This window comes from Ochotona curzoniae, unplaced genomic scaffold, assembly GCF_017591425.1.
Source record: "Ochotona curzoniae isolate NIBS_2020 unplaced genomic scaffold, NIBS_Ocur_1.0 contig_46, whole genome shotgun sequence".
Classification (NCBI taxonomy): Eukaryota; Metazoa; Chordata; class Mammalia; order Lagomorpha; family Ochotonidae; genus Ochotona; species Ochotona curzoniae.
In genome coordinates this window covers 5,871,308-5,890,404 of record NW_024466340.1, presented here as the reverse complement: position 1 = coordinate 5,890,404, position 19,097 = coordinate 5,871,308, and the positions used below count along the sequence as shown (strand labels likewise).

At 55.1% G+C, this 19,097-nt stretch overlaps 1 protein-coding gene across 1 annotated transcript; it reads right to left on the bottom strand.

Moving 5' to 3' along the window:
- Positions 1-3,457: 3,457 nt before the first annotated feature.
- Positions 3,458-17,867, bottom strand: ORAI1 (ORAI calcium release-activated calcium modulator 1). Its single transcript, XM_040987049.1, has 2 exons — positions 17,374-17,867; positions 3,458-6,346 (listed from the first exon to the last, which is right to left on the bottom strand). Exons 1-2 carry the CDS (start codon positions 17,668-17,670, stop codon positions 5,747-5,749), a joined length of 897 nt encoding a protein of 298 aa, XP_040842983.1. The 5' UTR covers positions 17,671-17,867; the 3' UTR covers positions 3,458-5,746.
- Between the last annotated feature and the right edge of the window lie 1,230 nt (positions 17,868-19,097).

Sequence of the window (19,097 nt, the reverse complement as noted above, 5' to 3'; positions counted from 1 at the left end):
TGCTTTTCAAATAAATGTAAATACAATTTTAATTTTTTGTTGTTATTGTTTGAAATAGAATTATCAAGCCCTCCCGCAGCTGACAGTGTTGAGGAACTCTGAGATACTGTTGAGGGATCTTGAGAACCTCAGTGGGGGCCTGGCTCGTGGTCAAGGAGCAACAGCGGCTGACACGGAGCTTCTCTGTGCTCCCCAGGCCAGATGACCTGACCTGGACGCAGCTGTCCACACCTGCACCAGGGCTGGCCCGGGCTGTAAAAGGAACAGGAAGCAGCAGGTGCACCAGGGTCGGCGGACAGCTTTGCAAGCCTCCTCTCGTGGGGCAAGATGGAAGGTGTCCTGCTAACGGTGGTGTCTAGGAGAGGAAATAGGGACTTGAGGGCTAGCAAGCTGATGCTGGGCTTACACGCAAGTCTGTCTGCTCTGTCAGGTACCAGGGGTGAGGATGGGGGAGTGTGTTTGCATTGGCTGGCAATACAACGGTGGTTGTCTCTGGGGAAGCCCAGCTGGGGATTCCGGGATGAATGGGAGAACAATTGCACTGTCATACAGGAAACCACGTGAATGTGCTGCTTCCTGTATTCAAACTGTCAGTAAAAGTGAAATTAAAGAGACTGTGCTCTTAACTGCCAGCATGTGCCCCAAGTTTCCCTGGGGGTATGAGTCCCTGGGTGCATGTGAGGGATTCCAGGCACCATGCCTTGACCAACTGGAACCACAATCTCCGGGTGATAGTTTGGAAATCTGCATCTTGCAAGCCCAGTTGGTGATTCTGGAGAAAAGCTTAGGAGCCCAGGAAGTTACTCCAGCCACACCCAGGGTTTCTACAGAAGTTGGGTTCTCTCTCTCTCTCTTTTTTAAAAGATTTATTTATCTTTATTGCGAAGTCAGATATACAGAGAGAGGAGGAGAGACAGAGAGAAATATTGTCTGTGTAATAATTCATTACCCAAGTGACTGCAATGGCCAGTGCTGTGTCGATCTGAAACCAGGAGCCAGGAACTTCCTCCAGGTATTCCACGCGGGTGCAGGGTCCCAAAGCTTTGGGCTGTCCTCGACTGCTTTCCCAGGCCACAAGCAGGGAGCTAGATGGGAAGTGGAGCTGCTGGGATTAGAACTGGTGCCCATATGGAATCCTGGTGCGTTCAAGGCGAGGACTTTAGCTGCTAGGCTACAGTACTTGGCCCAGTTGGGTGTCTTAAGATGCAGTGTCCCCATCCTCTCTGGGATGCACAGCTGTGCCTCGTCCTGGCGCACGGGCCACAGGGTACCTGGGTGAGGAGGCCGCACGCTGACCTGGCCTAGGACGCTGATGCTCATTGTCGAGTTGGCACTGCAGGACCAGAGCAAAGATCAAACCCTCCACTTTACGCACTCAAGGCTTGCAGCTCCAGGAAGCATCTGGGGAACAATAACAGGAGGAATTTAAGTATGAGGCCAGTCAATGCCATGCCCGGCTTGTTCTTGTTTTAAACAGTAGACATTTATTTCCTCAGTTCTGGAGGCTATGGGTCCTGGTGGCATCTGAGTTGGTTTCAGGTGGAATCCCTGTTTCTGTCCAGCAGGCAGTGCCTTCTTGCCATGTCCTCACACGGCCCTTATCTGTGCCTGCAGCCCTGGCATCTTCCTCTTCTTCCACGCAGCTCGCCTCTTTGGCTGGAGCAGTTACTCTTACAAAAACGACTGGGTTCCTGGTGCAGACAGAAACCTCAAACTCAAGTCTATATGGCTAGGCAACCCAACATGCAAATGAAACTGGCTTGGACACAGAACCACAGGGAGTGGTGGAACTGGCAGAAACAGGCGCCGGCGAGGAGCACAGCTGCCGTGCAACTCTTGATCATGACGACTTTTGTTTTTTAAAGAGATTTATTCACTTGTATGAAAGGCAGAGTTACAGAGAGCCAGAGAAAGAGATCTTGCATCTGCTGGTTCAGCCCCCAAATAGCCTCAACAGCTGGGACTAGGCCAGGCCAAAACTAGGAGCCAGGAGCCTCACCCAAGTTTCCCACAGGGGTAGCAGGGGTCCAAGCACATGGAAGGCCCTCTGCTGCCTTCCCAGGCACATGGGGAGGGAGCTGGACCAGAAGAGAAGCAGCTGGAACTTGAAGCAGAGCTCCTATGAGGATGCAGGGATTGTAGACAGCAGTTTAATGGGTTGTACCTTGATGACATCCCTGCTCACTCCTGTTCTCTAAGATGGTGGGTTTCATCTTTCAGGCAGAGCCTAAAATTAGCCCAGGTGAGATTGTGTGGAAACATCTGCTCAGAGTCAGACTTCCCCGGTTTGAATCCTGGTGAATGGGTTCCCTTTTCTGGGCATCAGCCCTGCCAGGACGCTGAGGATGGCGCAAGCCAGCACTCCGTGCTCAGGAAGGCATCTGCAGGTCAAGGCGTGTCCCCACGGAGGCAGTCCCCCTAAGGCGCAGCGCCTGCAAAGTGCACGCCTGATGAGAGTGAGAACCTCTCTGAGAACCCCAGCCACGAGGGCATCCTGCAAAACCGCAGGCCTGGACCCTTCAAAGGTGTGGAAATGCTGCAGGTGACAGGAAGCCCAGGTGCAGGAACTCAGTGCAGGGCCTGTGGAAATCGCTTGGAAGGACACTGCAGAGATGAGGAAACGTGACAGGATCACATCAAGGTCGGCTTCCTGAATCTGGTTGCTGAATTGCCATTAGGTAACAGAATGCTCTTGGTGTTAGGAGAAGTGTTAAGGCATAAAAGACCACATTTTTCCTGGTTTGTTTTTAGCATTTACTTATTTTTATTGGAGTGGCAAATTGACAGAGAGACAGAAAGATCTTCCATCCCAAATGGTCTCAACAGCTAGAGCTGAGTCATCAGAAGCTGGGAACCAGGAACTTCCTCCAGGTCTCCCACGTGGGTGCAGGTTCCCAAGGCTTTGGGCCGTCCTCGACTTTCCCAGGTCACAAGCAGGGAGCTGGATGGGAAGTGGAATGGCTGGGACTGGATGCAGCTGCCTGGTCAGTTCCAGCTGCAGCCACATCTCTTACATGAACCCAACAGGTGCTGCAGCCTAGCACTACTGACACACATGAAATCTGATGCTGGGAGTGGGCCTGTAGGGGGAACTATGCAGACTCTGCTGCAAAGCTATGGCTCTCACTGCTAAGTGTGAGAGCCAGGGTGGTGGAAGAACCAGGCTGAACAAAGCTGTAGCACCCCTGAGCATGCGTGGGGGCTGGGGGCAGGCTGGACTGAGCTAGGCCCTAGTATACAATGACACTTGTGAGAGCTAGAGTAGGTATGTGATGGGATGGACAAGGTTGCAGCCCCTGTTGATCCATCTGAGAACTAGGCAAGGTGTAGGTCAAGTAGGGCTGGGCTGTTGTACCTCCCATTAAGATCCGGAATGGATGTATACCCCTGCCTGGCATAGTCTACCCCAAGACCTGGCCTTCGCATGTGCTAGTGGCTGCTATGGCCCAGCCCAGCCCAACCCACCTCTGGACCTGGTTCTTGGGTGTGCTGGTTGGTATTGCAGCCTGGCCCAACACAGCCTGTTTCAAACCCCAGCTCCTGTTAACATTGGTGAATTACGGGGTTGTGCCTGGCTCAACACATTAACACCCCTAGCTTCAGGTTAACCAGCAGGTTCTACAGTCCCACAAGGGTAAGCCCACAAGTCCCCCACAGAATCTGTCCCCAGACCTGGTTCTATAGTCAGTTGTTGCCATGGCTCAGCCCTGCACAGCCCACCCCCTGCCCTAACACTCACTGGTAGGTTCTGTGGCTTAGGCCTGCAAGGTAAGCACTGCACTAGCTTTCACATGTGCCAGAGGGCAGAGGGTGATGCTACACAGCCGACTGGGTCTCCCAGGCGGGTAGGTGCCTTGATCTGATCCAGACATGCCCTCCAATTCTCCTTTATAAATCACCCCATCTAAATTCCACTGTTGACTTGTAAGTGTAGTGGCTTGGCACGTGGGAGCTCGCTCTCCCTGTCATTCCTCACCTGTGAGGGCAGTGGTCCAGTCCTTGGAGTCTCCCATGAGACATTCCACACCTGTCAAACACTCCCCCAGCAACCCCCATTCGCACATATCCTCAAACTCCCTTCCCCAGGGAATCTAAATCCCCTTCCACTGCCACATGGGTCCCAGTGGCAGATTCTGGTCTGATCACCAGGACTGCACCAGGGTACAAATAAACCTTAAAACACAACAAAAACAAAACAAAACAAAAAACACGTGGCTGCTAGAGATGGTGTGGTGCAGAGTGTTAACCCTCTGCTTCTGGTGCCAGCACTCCATATTGAAGTGCTGGTTTGAACTGCTGCAAGGCAGCTGATGGCAGTCATGTACTCTGACCCCTGCCCCTCATGTGGGACCCTGGAGAGTGCATGATTCTTGGCTTGGACTAGCGTAGCCCCAGGTGTTGCAAACATGTAGGGAGTGAGCCAATAGATGGAAGATCTTTCTGATGGTGCTGCCTTTCAAATAAGCTTCAAAAACAAAACAAGGTATATATATACCGAATCTAAGAAAAAAGCCCATAACTCAGAAGGGAAAATAAACACATAAGGCCTCATCATTCACGGTTCAGTATTTGCGAATTCGCTACACACTGAGGCTGAACAGCCCTGGTCTGGTTTCAGCTCCGTGATTATAAATGGGTGTCATTTTTACGATTTATTTAGTGTCACATTTTTCACAAATTGTCCTGTTGGCGATTCTGCTGTTTAAAATGGTCCCCAGGCGACACAGCTGAGCGCAGGCGAGCGCAGGCTGGATGCACCATGTGCATTTGCCGAGTTTTGCTCAGGCTTGAATCGCAGTCCTGCTGGCTTTGAGTTCAATGAATCAACGATATAAAGATGTCTTTATACAAAACACACCTAAAACGAGGACACGTCTTCACGGGCGGGTGGGAACCTCATGACCAAAGGGCAGCAGCCAGCCAATCTCATGTCTCCCCCAGAGCAGGGGCCCGGTGTTTGGTAATCCAGAGTTTACACAGAATCAGGACTGTGACACAGGGTCCTTCAAAAATGTGTGGAAAAACAGAATGAAACAACTTTTCAGTGTGAAAAAATTTGCCATTATTTTTTCACAATATGTATTATCCATGACCCTTATACATACTTTTTGACATTTTTGGGCACCCATTGTTAGGTTCTTTTTAATTCCAATTTTTCATGTACTTTTTGAAGTATCCTCACCTATTCCAGTTACTATTTATGCATTTTTTGCTAGGCTTTAAATTTTTCAAAATTAAAAAAAAAATGCTGAAAAGAGCAAAACAGAACACCATACAACAAAGATTCTGCTTAGAGGCCCCCAGATGGAAGATACCGAGAAAAACCACCCCAAACCCAAGAAAGAGATCCAGGCAGGAGGCGTCCCTTCGGAATATATTTATGTGTACACACACACATGCACACGCTCGATGCAGAATAGGAAGGAGGTCAAGATGGAAGGGACAGGGAGCACCCAGGTACTACTGGCACGGGGAGCGGGGAGGACTGGGCAGCGTCTCCACTGGCTCTCCACCAGCCCTCCCTTGCTCCTCCCAAGAGGCGGGCCTGGGGCTGCACACCAGCAAGTGCTTTTCCTCTGACTTCGAGGAAAGTTTCAAAATGTAGCCATCTCTTTTACAAAAAGCCTCTTTCCTCTACCCCTTGAAGAAGCCCAGCTCCCTACCCAGGTTGTCCTTGAGGCTGTGGCAGGGCAAGGTCACAGGGAAGGGAGCCAGGCCAAAGCCCTGAGGGAGGGCTGCAGAGGGTTCAGGCATAGTGGCTGCCGGGTGTCAGGGGGTGATCCCCTCTGTGGTCCATTTGGTCCTGCAGGCGGGCAAACTCAGCCAGCTCACTCAGCTCCTGGAACTGCCGGTCCGTCTTGTGGCTGACCAAGGAGCGGTAAAAGTGCACAGCGAAGACGATGAAGACCAGGCCGAAGGGGACCATGATGGTGGTGGAGGCGATGGCCGCCGCCTGGCCTGGGGTGATGCCAGAGCTGTTGTTGGAGGCCGCGCTGTCCAACGGAGGCTTGCAAGTGGGACGTTGCTGGCCCGACTGCTTCTTAAGGGGCAGAAACTTGACCCAGCAGAGCAGCACAACCTCGGCGAGGAAAAGCAGTGTGCCTATGACGGTGGAGAAGGCCCAGGCCAGCTCAATGTGGCGATGCATGCGCTCATGGGGTGACTCCTTGACCGAGTTGAGGTTGTGCACGTTGCTTACGGCCTCGATGTTGGGCAGGATACAGGTGCTGATCATGAGTGCAAACAGGTGCACGGCCACCAGCACTGTGGTGCAGGCACTGAAGGCGATCAGCAGCCCCGGGGGGTAGTCGTGCTCAGGGTCCAGCTGCACCTCCACCATGGCCACCTGGGGAGAGGGGACAGAGGCATTGAGTGTCACGGCCCGGAGAGGTCTCTCCTCTCAACAGGTTGGGGCCCTGGGCAGTTCACAGGTTGATAATAGGACAACAAGGGCCACCCATTCTGGGCTGGGAGATGGGGGACAAAAACAGAGCAGGCTTGGAGCCAAGGCCCCCGCAACAGAAGCAATAGCTGAGCCCTCAGGAAAGTCATCTAACCTCTCTCAGCATCAATATTCTAATCTGTAAAATAGGCATATATTAATTCACTTAGTTATTTTAACAATGAAATGAGAGTCCCTGGTTCACAGTAAACACCTCCTAAACTGTAACATTTGCCCTTCCAAGTGGTTAAACTGGCAAATTAAACAGAATGCATCAAGAGGAAAAAACAGCCACCACAACACCTGTCAGCCCCCTTCTCCCGCCCAAACAGGGCCTTCTTCCTGTCCTGCACTGAGGACAGTGAGCAGCAAAGGGGCTGGACAGGTCACACTCGGGCTGCTTCTGAGAACACCACGTAAAAACCCACAAGGAACCCAGGGAGGCTTCCCCGAAGAGTAGGGCCACAGTCCTGGTGTGGGCCGAGTGGCCAGCAGCCTGGCCTGCCTCCTCTCTAGCCCCAGGGCTGCTGGCCACTCCGCAGTTCCAGGAAACGGGCACGTCAGGGGTCACCAGGGACATGCTCCAGCTCTGCCACGCTCAGGGGTCGCAGAGGTCTCCTCCCCGCTCTCTACCCTCTTCCCTTGCCTGGGCCTTGCAAACTGCCCCCATGCCCAGGAGCAAGCTCATCAGATCTGGACGGGGAACAGCAGGCGGTGGGCAAGCAGCCAGGGTCTGCCCGCATGGGCTGAGGACCAAGGGCAACTGGCACCAACGTCAACAGTACTGTCAGGGATGATGATGGCAGAGAGGGGGTGGCTAAGGCTGCAGCTGCCCCCAGCCTCACGCTGGGGAGGGGGCAAGCTCCCCTTCCACCAGACTAACTCCACCCTTTGTGACGCTGTGTAACCCAGGCAGGTTCATTTTTCTGTGCCTCCTATGCCACATCTGAACATGTCTCAGTGGGTGGCTGTGAAGGTTAAATATGTTCATTCACATAACGTACATAGTACCCAGCAGTCGGCAAGCCTTCAGTACAAAAGTGAGCTTCGTCATTCTTCAGTTTAGGCACCCCTGCAACCCCAGCGTGTTTCCACACAGTGCTGCCGGATGGAAGGCACACTGCAGCAGAGAGCCAGGGCCACACTGGCAGGTGTGGGCTCCGCTGTGCGACTTTGGTCAAGATCTTGCCCTCTCTGGGGAAGGAGGGGAGTGTTATGATCAAGGTCACTGCCGAGTGCTGACTTAGGGCCACGCACCTCGTGGGAACCACAGGCCCTCTCCAGGTAAGCAGATTCACCGCACTTTTCGGGTCATTTCAATGCATTCACAGAATTTTGCCTATAAAAGTCCCCACAACCAATGAGACAATGTCCTTTTCAGCTTTGGAGTTTACAAAACAGCTCAAGCGCGTATAAATTTGGAGCAGCGCCATGAGGGTTTCCAGTGTTTTTACCATCGCTGGTGGCCAAAGGCCAGTCCTGCGAAGTCCCAGCACACGTGGTGAAGGGGCAGTGGCAGCGTGCAGGCTGTCAGGACATGGCAGGTCAAGGGCCACATCCCTTGGCTGGCTGGTCTCTGCTGCAAGCCAGGCCTGCTGCCCATATCCAGCCTCTGCCGTCTGCTGTTTCTTCCCCACCCCCAGCACTTCCTCTTCCTGTCTGGACCTGTTGCCCCGGAACCTGAAACCTGAGGGACAACCTGGCAGGAGAGGCCGTGCTGGGCTGGCCAGGCTCCCAGGACACTTCACAGGGCAGCAGCTGGGTGCTCAGAGTGCACATGGAGGGAGCTGTGTGCAGGTAATACCTGCTGCCTACCTGGGGCCTCCCCCACATCCCACCCAGCCCAAGGAGGCTCAGCTCCTCCTCCAGGCACCCCATCCACCCAGCCCCCATAAACTGGCCCCTCCTGGGCCAAGTTCAACCTCCCTATGTCTTCGTTTGCGAGTCACTGTGAAGATCCAGTGGGTGGGTACCGCTTCTTGACCTTCTGGCTAAGATCAGGTGTAAGATCCAGTGGGTTAATGAGTAGAGAGCCTTGCAATTGCACCTGCATGTTCTCCTTCCTTTATAGGAGTTTGGGCTTAGGCAGGGGCGTCAGCCACCCCCACAGGTTCCCCTGCTAGGAGTAGGTGGTGGGAGTTCAAACCCCAGGGCTCCCTAAGCCACAAGCAGGGCCACAGGAAGCACTTCCTTCTCAAGGTCATGGGCAGACTAAATGAGGGTTTGGTGTGTCAATTGTTTTACATAAGGCCCGCCACAGAAGAGGCCCCATAAAACATTGAAAAACACAGAGCTTGAAATGGAAGAGAAAAATAATCTCTGGCGCCCTGGACGTCATCTGCCTGGCTCCAGACTTCAGCAGAAGGGAAACGTGCACCCCAAGTACACCTGGGCAGCAGACACCTCTGCCAGACAGCTCAACCCGCAGCACACCATCTGTCACACCCACGGGGTGTGGGGCCAGAAAAAGCAGCTGTTGGGACATACCCCTCCTAGGGACACCAAAGCCAGTCAGGCCTCCGGACACCTTGGGGCCCCTGAGGAAGGGAGCAGGGCCTGCTTCCACCCCAGATGAAGCCCCAGCACTCCTCTGGACCCTACTGTTCTGTTCCCCTAACTCCACCACACAGGCTGGCTCGAGTCGTACACTGGGGATGGAGTTGAGGCCACCCAGTAGCGCCCAAGACCATTTCAGAGTGAAAAAGAACAGCTGGCACCAGTCACAGATCCTAATAAAAACCGTTCAGAAGCACAAACGCCACTGGCTCTTTCCAGAATGCTCCCCGCTTGGGCAATTTCTCCAATGGGTAGGGAAGAGAGGAAAAGCCAGTGGGTCCTCGCAGGAATGGGCAGCTGACTCCTAGGGCCCAGCAGAGTCCCAGAGAGATCGGATCAGATCAGATTGCGTGCAGCTTCACAAAGTAAATATAGCCCAAGTGCTGGGCCCGTGATCCCAAAATAACAGCTCCCAGCCAGCCGGCCACAGGCCTGTCTGAACCTGGCCATGAGGGTACTAACAGAGCAGGATGCAGGACAGGGCACCAGCCCACCCGATGGGTGCAGGGACCCCCCAGGGAGGTGATGGAACTCCAGCAAGATTTAAGAGGATGATGGGCTCTGTGGAAGGCAGGGCCTCGCTGACAGGCATTGCCCATGCTACCCAGATGCCAAACAGCCATCTTCATGGCTGCTGGGCTCCACGGAGAACCTGAGCCCCTGGCACCTTTGGCATGACCCCAGCACCCAGAGCTTCGCTCTCCCAGTCCCCCGAGTCTTCCTTGGGTTCATCCCCCTTGGAGTATCAGCGGTTGCAGCCTTGGAACTCAAGTGGCAGGGATACTAGAGCTGTCTGAACCTGCTGGTCCCACATCAAACGTAAGTCATCTATTTAGAGAGCATCAAGGCCTTTGCCAGCAGGGGACACTTCCGACCACCACAGGCCAGTGTTTCAATGTTTCTGTAAAAAGTTCTATAAATAGAACTTTCTTAACAGAAACAGTTTCACCAAACAATACTGTCCTTAAAACATGGCCAAAGTCTACTTTCACAGGGCACAATACATTCCGTTTTTTTGTTTTATTTTTGCTTCATTCACCTCTTACTTCACTGGAAAGAAAAATGCGGGCCACAGCTTACTCAAGGCCATGACAGACTGAAGGTGCAGGTGAGGGAAGCGAGGGTCAAGCCCAGACTTGCTCTGCTTCGGCTAATCCTGACTTCTTCAGGCTCCGATGTTTCCTGGCCTCTCGGCAGAGAACTGGAGCCATTCACTCATTCACAAAAATCTTACCGAGCCCTTACCCTCTAAGATCTTTGCTGGAGGGCCCAGTGCAGTAGCCTAGTGGCTAAAGTCCTTGCCTTGCACACACCGGGATCCCATATGGGCACCGGTTCTAATCCTGGCTGCTCCACTTTCCATCCAGTTTGTAGCCTGGGAAAGCACTCGAGGATAGCCCAAAGCTTTGGGACCCTGACCTGTGTGGGAGACCCAGAAGCTCCTGGCTCCTGGCTTCAGATCAGCTTAGCTCTGTCCATTGTAGCCACTTGGAGAGTGAACCAGTGGATGGATCTTTCTCTCTGTATCTCCTTTTCTCTGTATATCTGCCTTTCCAATTAAAAAAAAAAAAAAAAAAAAAAACCTTTGCTGGAGATTCAGAGGGCAGTGAGGTGACGAGGTGACAAGATTGTCCACCTGGGCTGGGAAACAGTCTGCAGGCCCTGAATGCCAACATTTTCCCACTGCAAGGAGGATTTTCAAGACGGGCTCGCCCCGTGCACCCCAGCCAGACATGCTCAAAGCACACAGTGATGTCTGCTGTTTCTGCCTTAAGCCAGTTCTATTTCTTCAAATTAAATATAAGACCTCTGTAAAAGGTCAAGGAATGAGCCCAGTGCAGTGGCCTAGCAGTAAAGTCCTCACCTTGAATGCACCAGGATCCCATATGGTCACCAGTTCTAATCCTGGCTGCTCCACTTCCCATCCAGCTCCCTGCTTGTGGCCTGGGAGAGCAGTAAAGGACGGCCCAAAGCCTTGGGACCCTGCACCCGTGTGGGAGACCTGGAGGAAGTTCCTGGCTCTCGGCTTTGGATCGGCAGAGCTCCGGCCATGTGGTCACTTGGGGAGTGAATCATTGGATGGAAGATCTTCCTCTCTGTCTCTCCTCCTCTCTGTATATCTGACTTTGCAATGAAAATAAATAAATCTTTCAAAAAATGTTTTAAAAAGGTGGAGGGAGGAACAAAGGCAGGGACCTCTGTGTCCTTCTGGTGTTTTGGGGACAGCCCAGGGATCCCCTGGGAACCTGAGCAGTAGAAGAGACCTAATGCCATTTATTGGTTGGTTTGTTCTTTCAATTCTTCCATATTGTATATAATTGCAGAAATTTTTTCTTTGAGAGGCAGAGAAAGGAGACAAACTTCCACCTGCTGGTTCCGCCCAACAGCTGGGACTGGGCCAGGCAGAACTTCATTCAGGTCTGCCATGTGGATGGCAGGAACCCTCATCTACATCAGCAGGAAGCTGGGATGGAAGCAGAGGAGCTGGGACTTGAACCAGAAACTCTAATACAGGATATGGATGTTCCGAGTGGTGCTCAATCCACTTTGCCACAGATCTCACTCCTATGCACTGCTTCCTTAGATGGCATCCATAATGTGCAAGCACACAAATAATGAGGCGAGTGGTAAATTTAAAAGAAAATTAACTTACCTGAAAGGCAGAGAGAACGCGCCCATCTGCTGATTCATCGCCCCAGTGCTTGCTAAGGTCAGGCTGAAGCCAGGAGCCCGGAATGCAGTCAGGAGCTCGGAACGCAGTGAGGAGCTTGGCAAGGGCGGCGAGGCCCCGATCCTCAGGCCACAACTGCTGCCTCCAGAGGTGTGGGCGAGCAGGAAGGTGGAGTGCGGAATGGAAAACAAGCACTCCCACCTGAGATGCAGGCAGCCAAACTAGCTCTAACCACCGAGCCAAATGCCTGCCCCCAGACCGTCTGGATGGAAGTGAATGCTCCAAAGTGCGGAGAGCACGGTTGGGCTCAGCGGTCAGCAAGCCAGGGCCCAGGACCGTAGTTGTGGCAGATCGAGCTGTCCTGGCACACAGCCACGCTCATCACTCACATCAGATGGTCAGTGGCTGCTTTCCAGCTCTCGTGCCTGAGCTCAGCAGTTAGCACTGGGAGCATGGGCTCCGGGCAGAAAAGCTGGTCAACTCTTGGGCTAGACTAATACTCCCCAGAGGGGACCCTCAAAATAAGAGCCCAGAAGATGCACCTCTGAAGGAAGGCCCGAGAGGTCCCTTTTATGGTGCATGTAAAGAACACTGGCTGGGTGGTTATTGGGGGGTACAGAGTTAAACAGCTGCTTGGGATACCCGTGTTCCCATCAGCAGAGCCTGGGATGGAGTCCCACTGTTACTCCCCATGCAGACTCCTGCTAGTGCACACCCTGGGAGGCAGTGGAGGACAGCTCAGCACCCCATGAGACAGACCTGAGATGGCGCTTCTGGCTCATGGCTTCAGCGAGACCTAGCCTAGGCTGTTGCCAGACATTTGGGGAAATGAACCAGTAAAGGACAGATCTTTGCCCCCAAACCTTCACACGGCCTTTTTCCCATCAGCAAGAAATCTGCTGACCGCATGTAAACTTCACACGGTTTTACCTTCTCAAGGGGACTCTGCCCCATCCCCACCTTGCATGGATCTGTTAGGAAAACTCTGCCAGCTTCTCCAGCACCAGCCAGAGACCCGACAGACAGTAGGCATTGGGCACTGCTCCGGCCTGCAAGTTCCAGAGAATCGCTGCAGGCACTTGTGAAATTCCACAAAAGTCCCTTGTGCTGGGTGGTAGGTCCCTTCCCTTGGACCCCTCAGCAAAATCCCATGTACCAGCCCCACATGTAAGTCTGGTGCAAGAATCCATCACACATGTGGAAGACCCTAAAGCTTCTGCTATTGAACCATGAACACGGCAGCCACAGTCCTAGCAACCATACAGACTTTTTTAACCATAGAGATTTTTAAGAGCGGCTGTGAAGATCAAATAAGAAGGATGCTGGCTCAAAAAAAGTAGTCACCATCAGCATCATTACTGCACAACTTGTCAACCCTTTTTTTAAAAGATGCATTTATTTTTATTGGAAAGACAGATCAGATTTACAGAGAAGGAAAGACAGAGAAAAAGATTCTTTCACTGGTTCACTCCCCAAATGGCTGCACCAACTGGAGCTGAGCGATCCAAAGCCAGGAGCCTCTTCTGGGTCTCCCCCAAGGGTGCAGGGTCCCAAGGCTTTGGGCCATTCTCGGCTGCCACAAGCAGGGAGCTGGTCGGGAAGTGGGGCAGCTGGGATACAAACTGGTATCCGTATGGGATTCTGGCACATGGAAGGACAGAATTTAGCCACTAAGCCATCACGCTGGGTCCTGAACTTGTCAACATTTACACATGGCCCATGGGCCCGGCGCAATGGCGCAAGTGGTTAAGGTCCTCGCCTTGCACGCCCGGGATCCCATATGGGCGCCGGTTCTAATCCCGGCAGCCCCTCTTCCCTTCCAGCTCCCTGCTTGTGGCCTGGGAAAGCAGTCGAGGATGGCCCAAAGCTTTGGGAACCTGCACCCGCGTGGGAGACCCGGAAGAGGCTCCTGGCTTCGGATCGGCATAGTATCGGCCGTTGCACTCACTTGGGGAGTGAATCATCGGACGGAAGATCTTCCTCTCTGTCTCTCCTCTCTGTATATCCGCCTTTCCAATAAAAATTAAAAATGAAAAAATAAATCTTTAAAACAAAAAAAGATGCCACCAGGACACTTGTATCCCATACTTGAGTGCCCAGGATAGAGTCCTGGCTCTGTGTTTAATTCCAGCTCCCTGCTTGTGAGCACCCTGGGAGGCAGCCGGTCATGGTTCAGGACCTGAGCTCCTGGCCCAGCTCCAGCTGCCAAGGGCATTCACGGGAGTGAACCAGGGAATGCACAGGGTACTCCTTGTCTTTGCTTCTCTGCTTTTCAAATAAAGCAAACCTCTGACGGCTTCCCCTACAAACTCTACACAAATTCCAACTTCCTAACAGGCCAGTCAAGGGCCTCTAGCATCCTGCCTCAGAGGTCTGCCCTATCGCCACTCCCCAAAGCCTCCAACTTCTCAGCTCTACTGCTTCCTACCATTTCTATTGCTAAGCAGGCTCTTCTCCAAATCCTCCCCCTCCAGCCTCAGCCGGAACAGCGGGCTCTTCCCAGGGAAACCCACCCCACAAGGCAAGGCTGGTAAATGCCAACCTGAGGACACCTTTTACAGACGGGGACACTGCAGCTTGGGGAAGTGAAGAGATGGCCCCAAGGTCGCATAGGCACAAAGAGGCAGAGCTGGATGGACAGCCAAGCTGGCTGGCTTGAGCCCCACTTCTGCGCTGGTCTGTGACACCCGAGCCTCTGAGCGCTACCTCTAAGCCCTCCTGATGGTTCCTTCCCACAGCGAGGCCTACAGCATGGTCATAGCTGTCCAGCAGGTGACCTTGGGCAAGTCCTGCATCCACGGTGACCACCACCCCTCACCAGGCTGCAGGAAGGCCACACACGAGAGGGTGCATCCCGTGCCCGTGGCAGTGAGGGGCCAGTCAACAGCAGTGAATGCCAACTGCTTGGGCAGCACATGTACACGCAGTTTCCTGTTCTCGCCACACTCCCTGAACTCTGATCCACCTCAGAGGCTCACCAAGGCTCTAGGATCGCAGCATTCCTTCCAGCGGATTTTGACAGAAATTTCCAGTCAACTCCTGAACCTGCTCTGGACCCTGGGAACCAAAGGGTGCTGGTGGGCAGAGAACTTGAGGCAGATAATCCAAAAATAATTGAGTCTAGGTCACGGTAAGCATTTTGTTTACAGCAATAGGCAGACCTTCCCAATTATCTTCTGCTTAGGCTAACGTTACAGCCTGCGTGCCCCACAGGTGCTCCCCACAAGGCACATTGGGTCAGGCTAAGGCTGGCTGTCTAATGTCAGGAGGTTAACTGAGGCAGAGAGGGCTGGAAGCAAAGCCCAGCAGGGGACTGCAGGATGCTGACCACATGCTAGACCTGGGGGTCTACAGTTGGTGTCGTGTGCTAGAGGGCTTACTGACCAAGCTGAGACCCTCCTGCTGGTCCCGGAGAACACAGGGTCCAGCCAAGGAGCACGTCATCACGTCCTGAGAACTCAGTCTCACTCAAGAATGCTCACACAGCAAGTCCAGGGTAGAACCTGGCTCTAAGGAGACAAGGCCACATGCCAGAGGTCTCCTGGCCCCTTCCCAGGGCTGCCTGGGCACCTGGCCAGCCCTTTCCCAGCACAGTACAGGAACCCCTCATTCTGCTCAAGGGTTCCTGGAGACCCCAGGTCAACAGTTCCTTGGGGTTTTATTTCTTGGTTTCTAGGAAGGAAGCCTGCTGGGCACAGGAAGTTGGTTGTGTTGAATCACAGGGTAGGGGGAGAGTAATCCAGGAAACCTGTTGCTGTCACGGCTCCAGGGCTGTCTGACTCCCACTGCCCCTCCTCGCCCAGGCAAGCGTCTGTGGTGGGGCTGCACCTCCAGGGCCCTGCCCCACCGACCTCCCACTCTGCTCCGACCCCATCTTCTGACTTCCTATGGCAATGCCAGGCACCCCCATAACCACTGCCTCAGGAGACGGTACAATATCTCTCATCTTGCTGAATCCAGGGGACCCCACCATGGGAGCCAGAAAGCCTGAGTTGAGGGCGAAAGCCAAGTGTTGACCCAGGGTCCACCTGAGGCCATCAGCTGCCCGTGCCTCCTGACTTCCGTGCCCTGTTTTTAGCAAGAGGAGGAAGGAGGTGACATCTGACTGGGAGGCCTGCCTCGTGCAGGAGGAAGAGAATACTTGAGCAGGCAGCAAAAGTGTCACCACTCTGATCCTCCCGGGGCTGCTCAGGAAAAGGCTTACCATCCGAGTGAGACCCAGAGCTCGGCAGGGACTCACTCAACTTGTAAGGAAAGCTCTCACGGATTTAGGAGAACGCTTGGAGCTCTATTTATTCCCCTTCTCTAGACCTAGCCCTGACATATCCCTGGCTGGACTGGGAGCACAGCTCAGCACGCCCAAGGGACATAACTCCCTGAGTTTTGGTACCAGCAGGTACCTGTTCAGGTCCCACCTCAGCAGCTAGCTATGTGGCCTTGGGAAATAAGTTCAGAGAGAAAATTGCATCACTGTGTGGTGGAGGAGTGGGCACAGCAGTCTCAGAAACCCACCCAGAGCCTGCACATGGCAAGGGCTTGGAAAATGCTGGCAATGCTCAGAGTTCAGGCTTTTTAGATCAGGGACTAAGTAACAGGATTCTGTCACTCGAACCTAAACTAAAACCCTTTAACACTATCCTCTCTGAGGGACTCCCACAGAAATCAGGATCCAGAAAGGGACAGACCGGAGGGAGGCCCCAGGGGCAGGTGGCCAGAGGCAGGGCAGGGCGCAGCCAGACAGGGCGCACAGGGCTGCTCCCAGCCTCTCCTTCCCGCCCCCACGAGGTCCCAGGACACCCTGGGCCTTCCAACACCTTCAGGCTGCACAGCACACACACACACTCACACACACACACACTCACACACAGAGACTCCTTTCCCAACAAAACACCCTGGGTGCAGCCACTCCCTTCCTCAAGGCCAAGGGCTCAGCTCACTAAGGGGGAGGCAGGGAGGCTCCAGGCTAGATATCTTGGGGGGGTGGGGCAGGCAGGGACAGACCCTTTCAGGCCGGCTGATGTCACTGCCAGTGGATAATGAAGAGGTTAGGCTGCTAGCCCGAGGCCTGGAGGTGTCCCAGGAGCCACTCCTCTCTGTTCTACCCCACCCTTGGGCTTCTCAATCCTGCCGCTACAGACAGGGGAGACCTGTCGTCAAAGCCCATCCCAGGCGCACTCACATCCAGGGGGCAGTGGCTGTCAAATTCCCGGGCTGAGGAGGCTTTCCGGAAAATGCGGTGTAAAAATGGGGTGTCAGGAAATTGCCTCAACTAGCTGATAAAAGAACCGAGTGTGGGCGTCCCCACGCAAGTCCCAGGGACGGGGGATGGGGCGTGAGGGGAGATTCAGTTCTCATCCAGGCCTCCTGACACCTGTTCCCCAATGGGCCAGCCGCCCTGGGTCCAGCCTTCTGCCCTGACCACACGGGGGCTGCACCGTTCTCGTCGGGTCTCTTTCTCCCGGTGCCCTAGTCGAGGCACCTGAGCCCCACAGTCGGGGCTCCTGTCACCGTGCCACGCCGGTGACCCCCGGTGGTCCACTTGCCTCAGCCGAGTGCCTCCGGCCCCCCTTCCAGCGTCTCCCAGCGCTTCCCCCACCACCCTCCGGCCCCCGGCCCGCCCCGGCTTCCCAGCGGGCCCCGTCGGGGCTCGGGACGGGAGCGGCCGGGCCAGGAGAGGGGGCAGGGCAGGGCGGCCCGGGCTCACCATGGCGAAGCCGGAGAGCAGAGCCGAGGTCCGGCTGGAGGCTTTGAGCTTGGCGCGGCTCAAGTAGAGCTTGCGCCAGGACAGCGCCTGCATCGAGTGCTCGTTGAGGCTCATCGCCTCGGAGTAACTCTTGCCGATCCAGTCCGGGTAGCTGACGGCGGCTGGCGGCGGCGGGGACCCCGAGGGCTCCCCGTCCCCGCTGCGGCGGCTCCGGCGGCTGCCGCTGGTGGTGCTGCCGCTGCTGAGGGGAAGCTCCGGACTGTGGCGGCTCGGGGGCGGGGCGGGCTCCGGATGCATGGAGGGAACACGCTGCGAAGGCGCGGGCCGGTCCGGACGCCGGCAGAAAGGCAGCGGCCCCCGCCCCGCGCTGCGCCTCCGCCTGCCCCAGCACGAGGGCCGGGCCGCTCCCCGCCCGACCGCGCGGGACGGAAAAAAAGAAGTCGAGGACGCGAGCCGCGGCCCCAGCCAGCAGACCCCGCTGCGCCGCAGGCCAAAGCCCCCGGGGCGGCGCGCGGGGCCGGCGTCCCGATCCGAGAACCGGGACCCTCGGCGCGCGCTGCGATTGGCCCGCCGCCTCAGGCTTATTTGCATGCGTCCCTCCCGTCTAGTAGCCCCGCCCGAGACGGGGGGGGCGTGTGTGGAGAATACCACGTGACTGTCCCGCCGGCTCCGCCCACCGTCCGCGCCCTCCCTCTTCCAGGAAGCGCCTCATGGCCGAAGGCCTCGGCGTTCGCGCTCCGGTTCCGGCGCCTCCCATCTCCGCAGCTGCTCTTATGGCTCTGCTCCCGGAGTCCGGACGCCTGGGTCGGGCCGCCTGAGGTCACCTCTATGCGCCTCCTGGGGCCCATGTCTCCCTTTGGAAAGGGTGGCGCCAGGTGTGGAGGGAAGGGAGCAGGCTGAGGTGTGAGGTGATTCAGTCAGAATTCGCTGGAACCAGCGCTTCGTGGGTGTACACACAGCGGTGTGGCGCCGAGGGCAGGTCGGGTGGGGAACACGGGGCAGCTGCCGTTCTGGCGACCGCGGCAAACGCCGGGGAGTGAATTCTTACGACGAAAAAGGCGGCCATTGGTCACCTTTTGGAAGACACGAATGGGGTCGAGGGCCTGGTGGTGTGGGGGGCTGCGAGTTCAGGAGGACAGGTGCCCTTCGACGGACGCCTGCTAGGTGCTGACCTGAGGGGTTCCAGGAATCTCTCTCTTTTTTTTTTTTTTTAAGGAATCTTGTGATTTGAGTGTCTGGAAGAGGGGAAGCCCATACTTGACTGGTCGAGGGGAGATTCGTGCGAGCTAAGGGGGCCGATGCTTAGCGTTGTGGTGCAGCCAGTTAAGTCTTGGGCGGGCTGCTCAGCCACCGATTCCTCTCCCTGCTAATGCGCCCGGGCCAGCAGCTGACCGGGTGCTTCGGCCCCTGTACCCGCATGGGGGACAGTCCAGCTGTCTCCGAGGCAGCCGTATGGACAGTGTACTGATGAAAGCTGATTTTGCCAGTCTTTCTGCAACTCTGCTTTTCAACATAAATACATTTTTTTTTTTAAAGTGGGGGCGGGGGAGGCTGCTGCAAATGCAGAGCCTGAGGGGTATTGAGCCAGAACATTCCAAGTCCAAAGTTGCACAAGTCAGGAGGGCGCTGAGAGCTGACCCCTCGACTGCCGGGTTCACAGCTCTAGGCCCACTATCCCATCACCGCCTGGCGCATACTCTTAATTCAGTGAACGGTGGATGCGT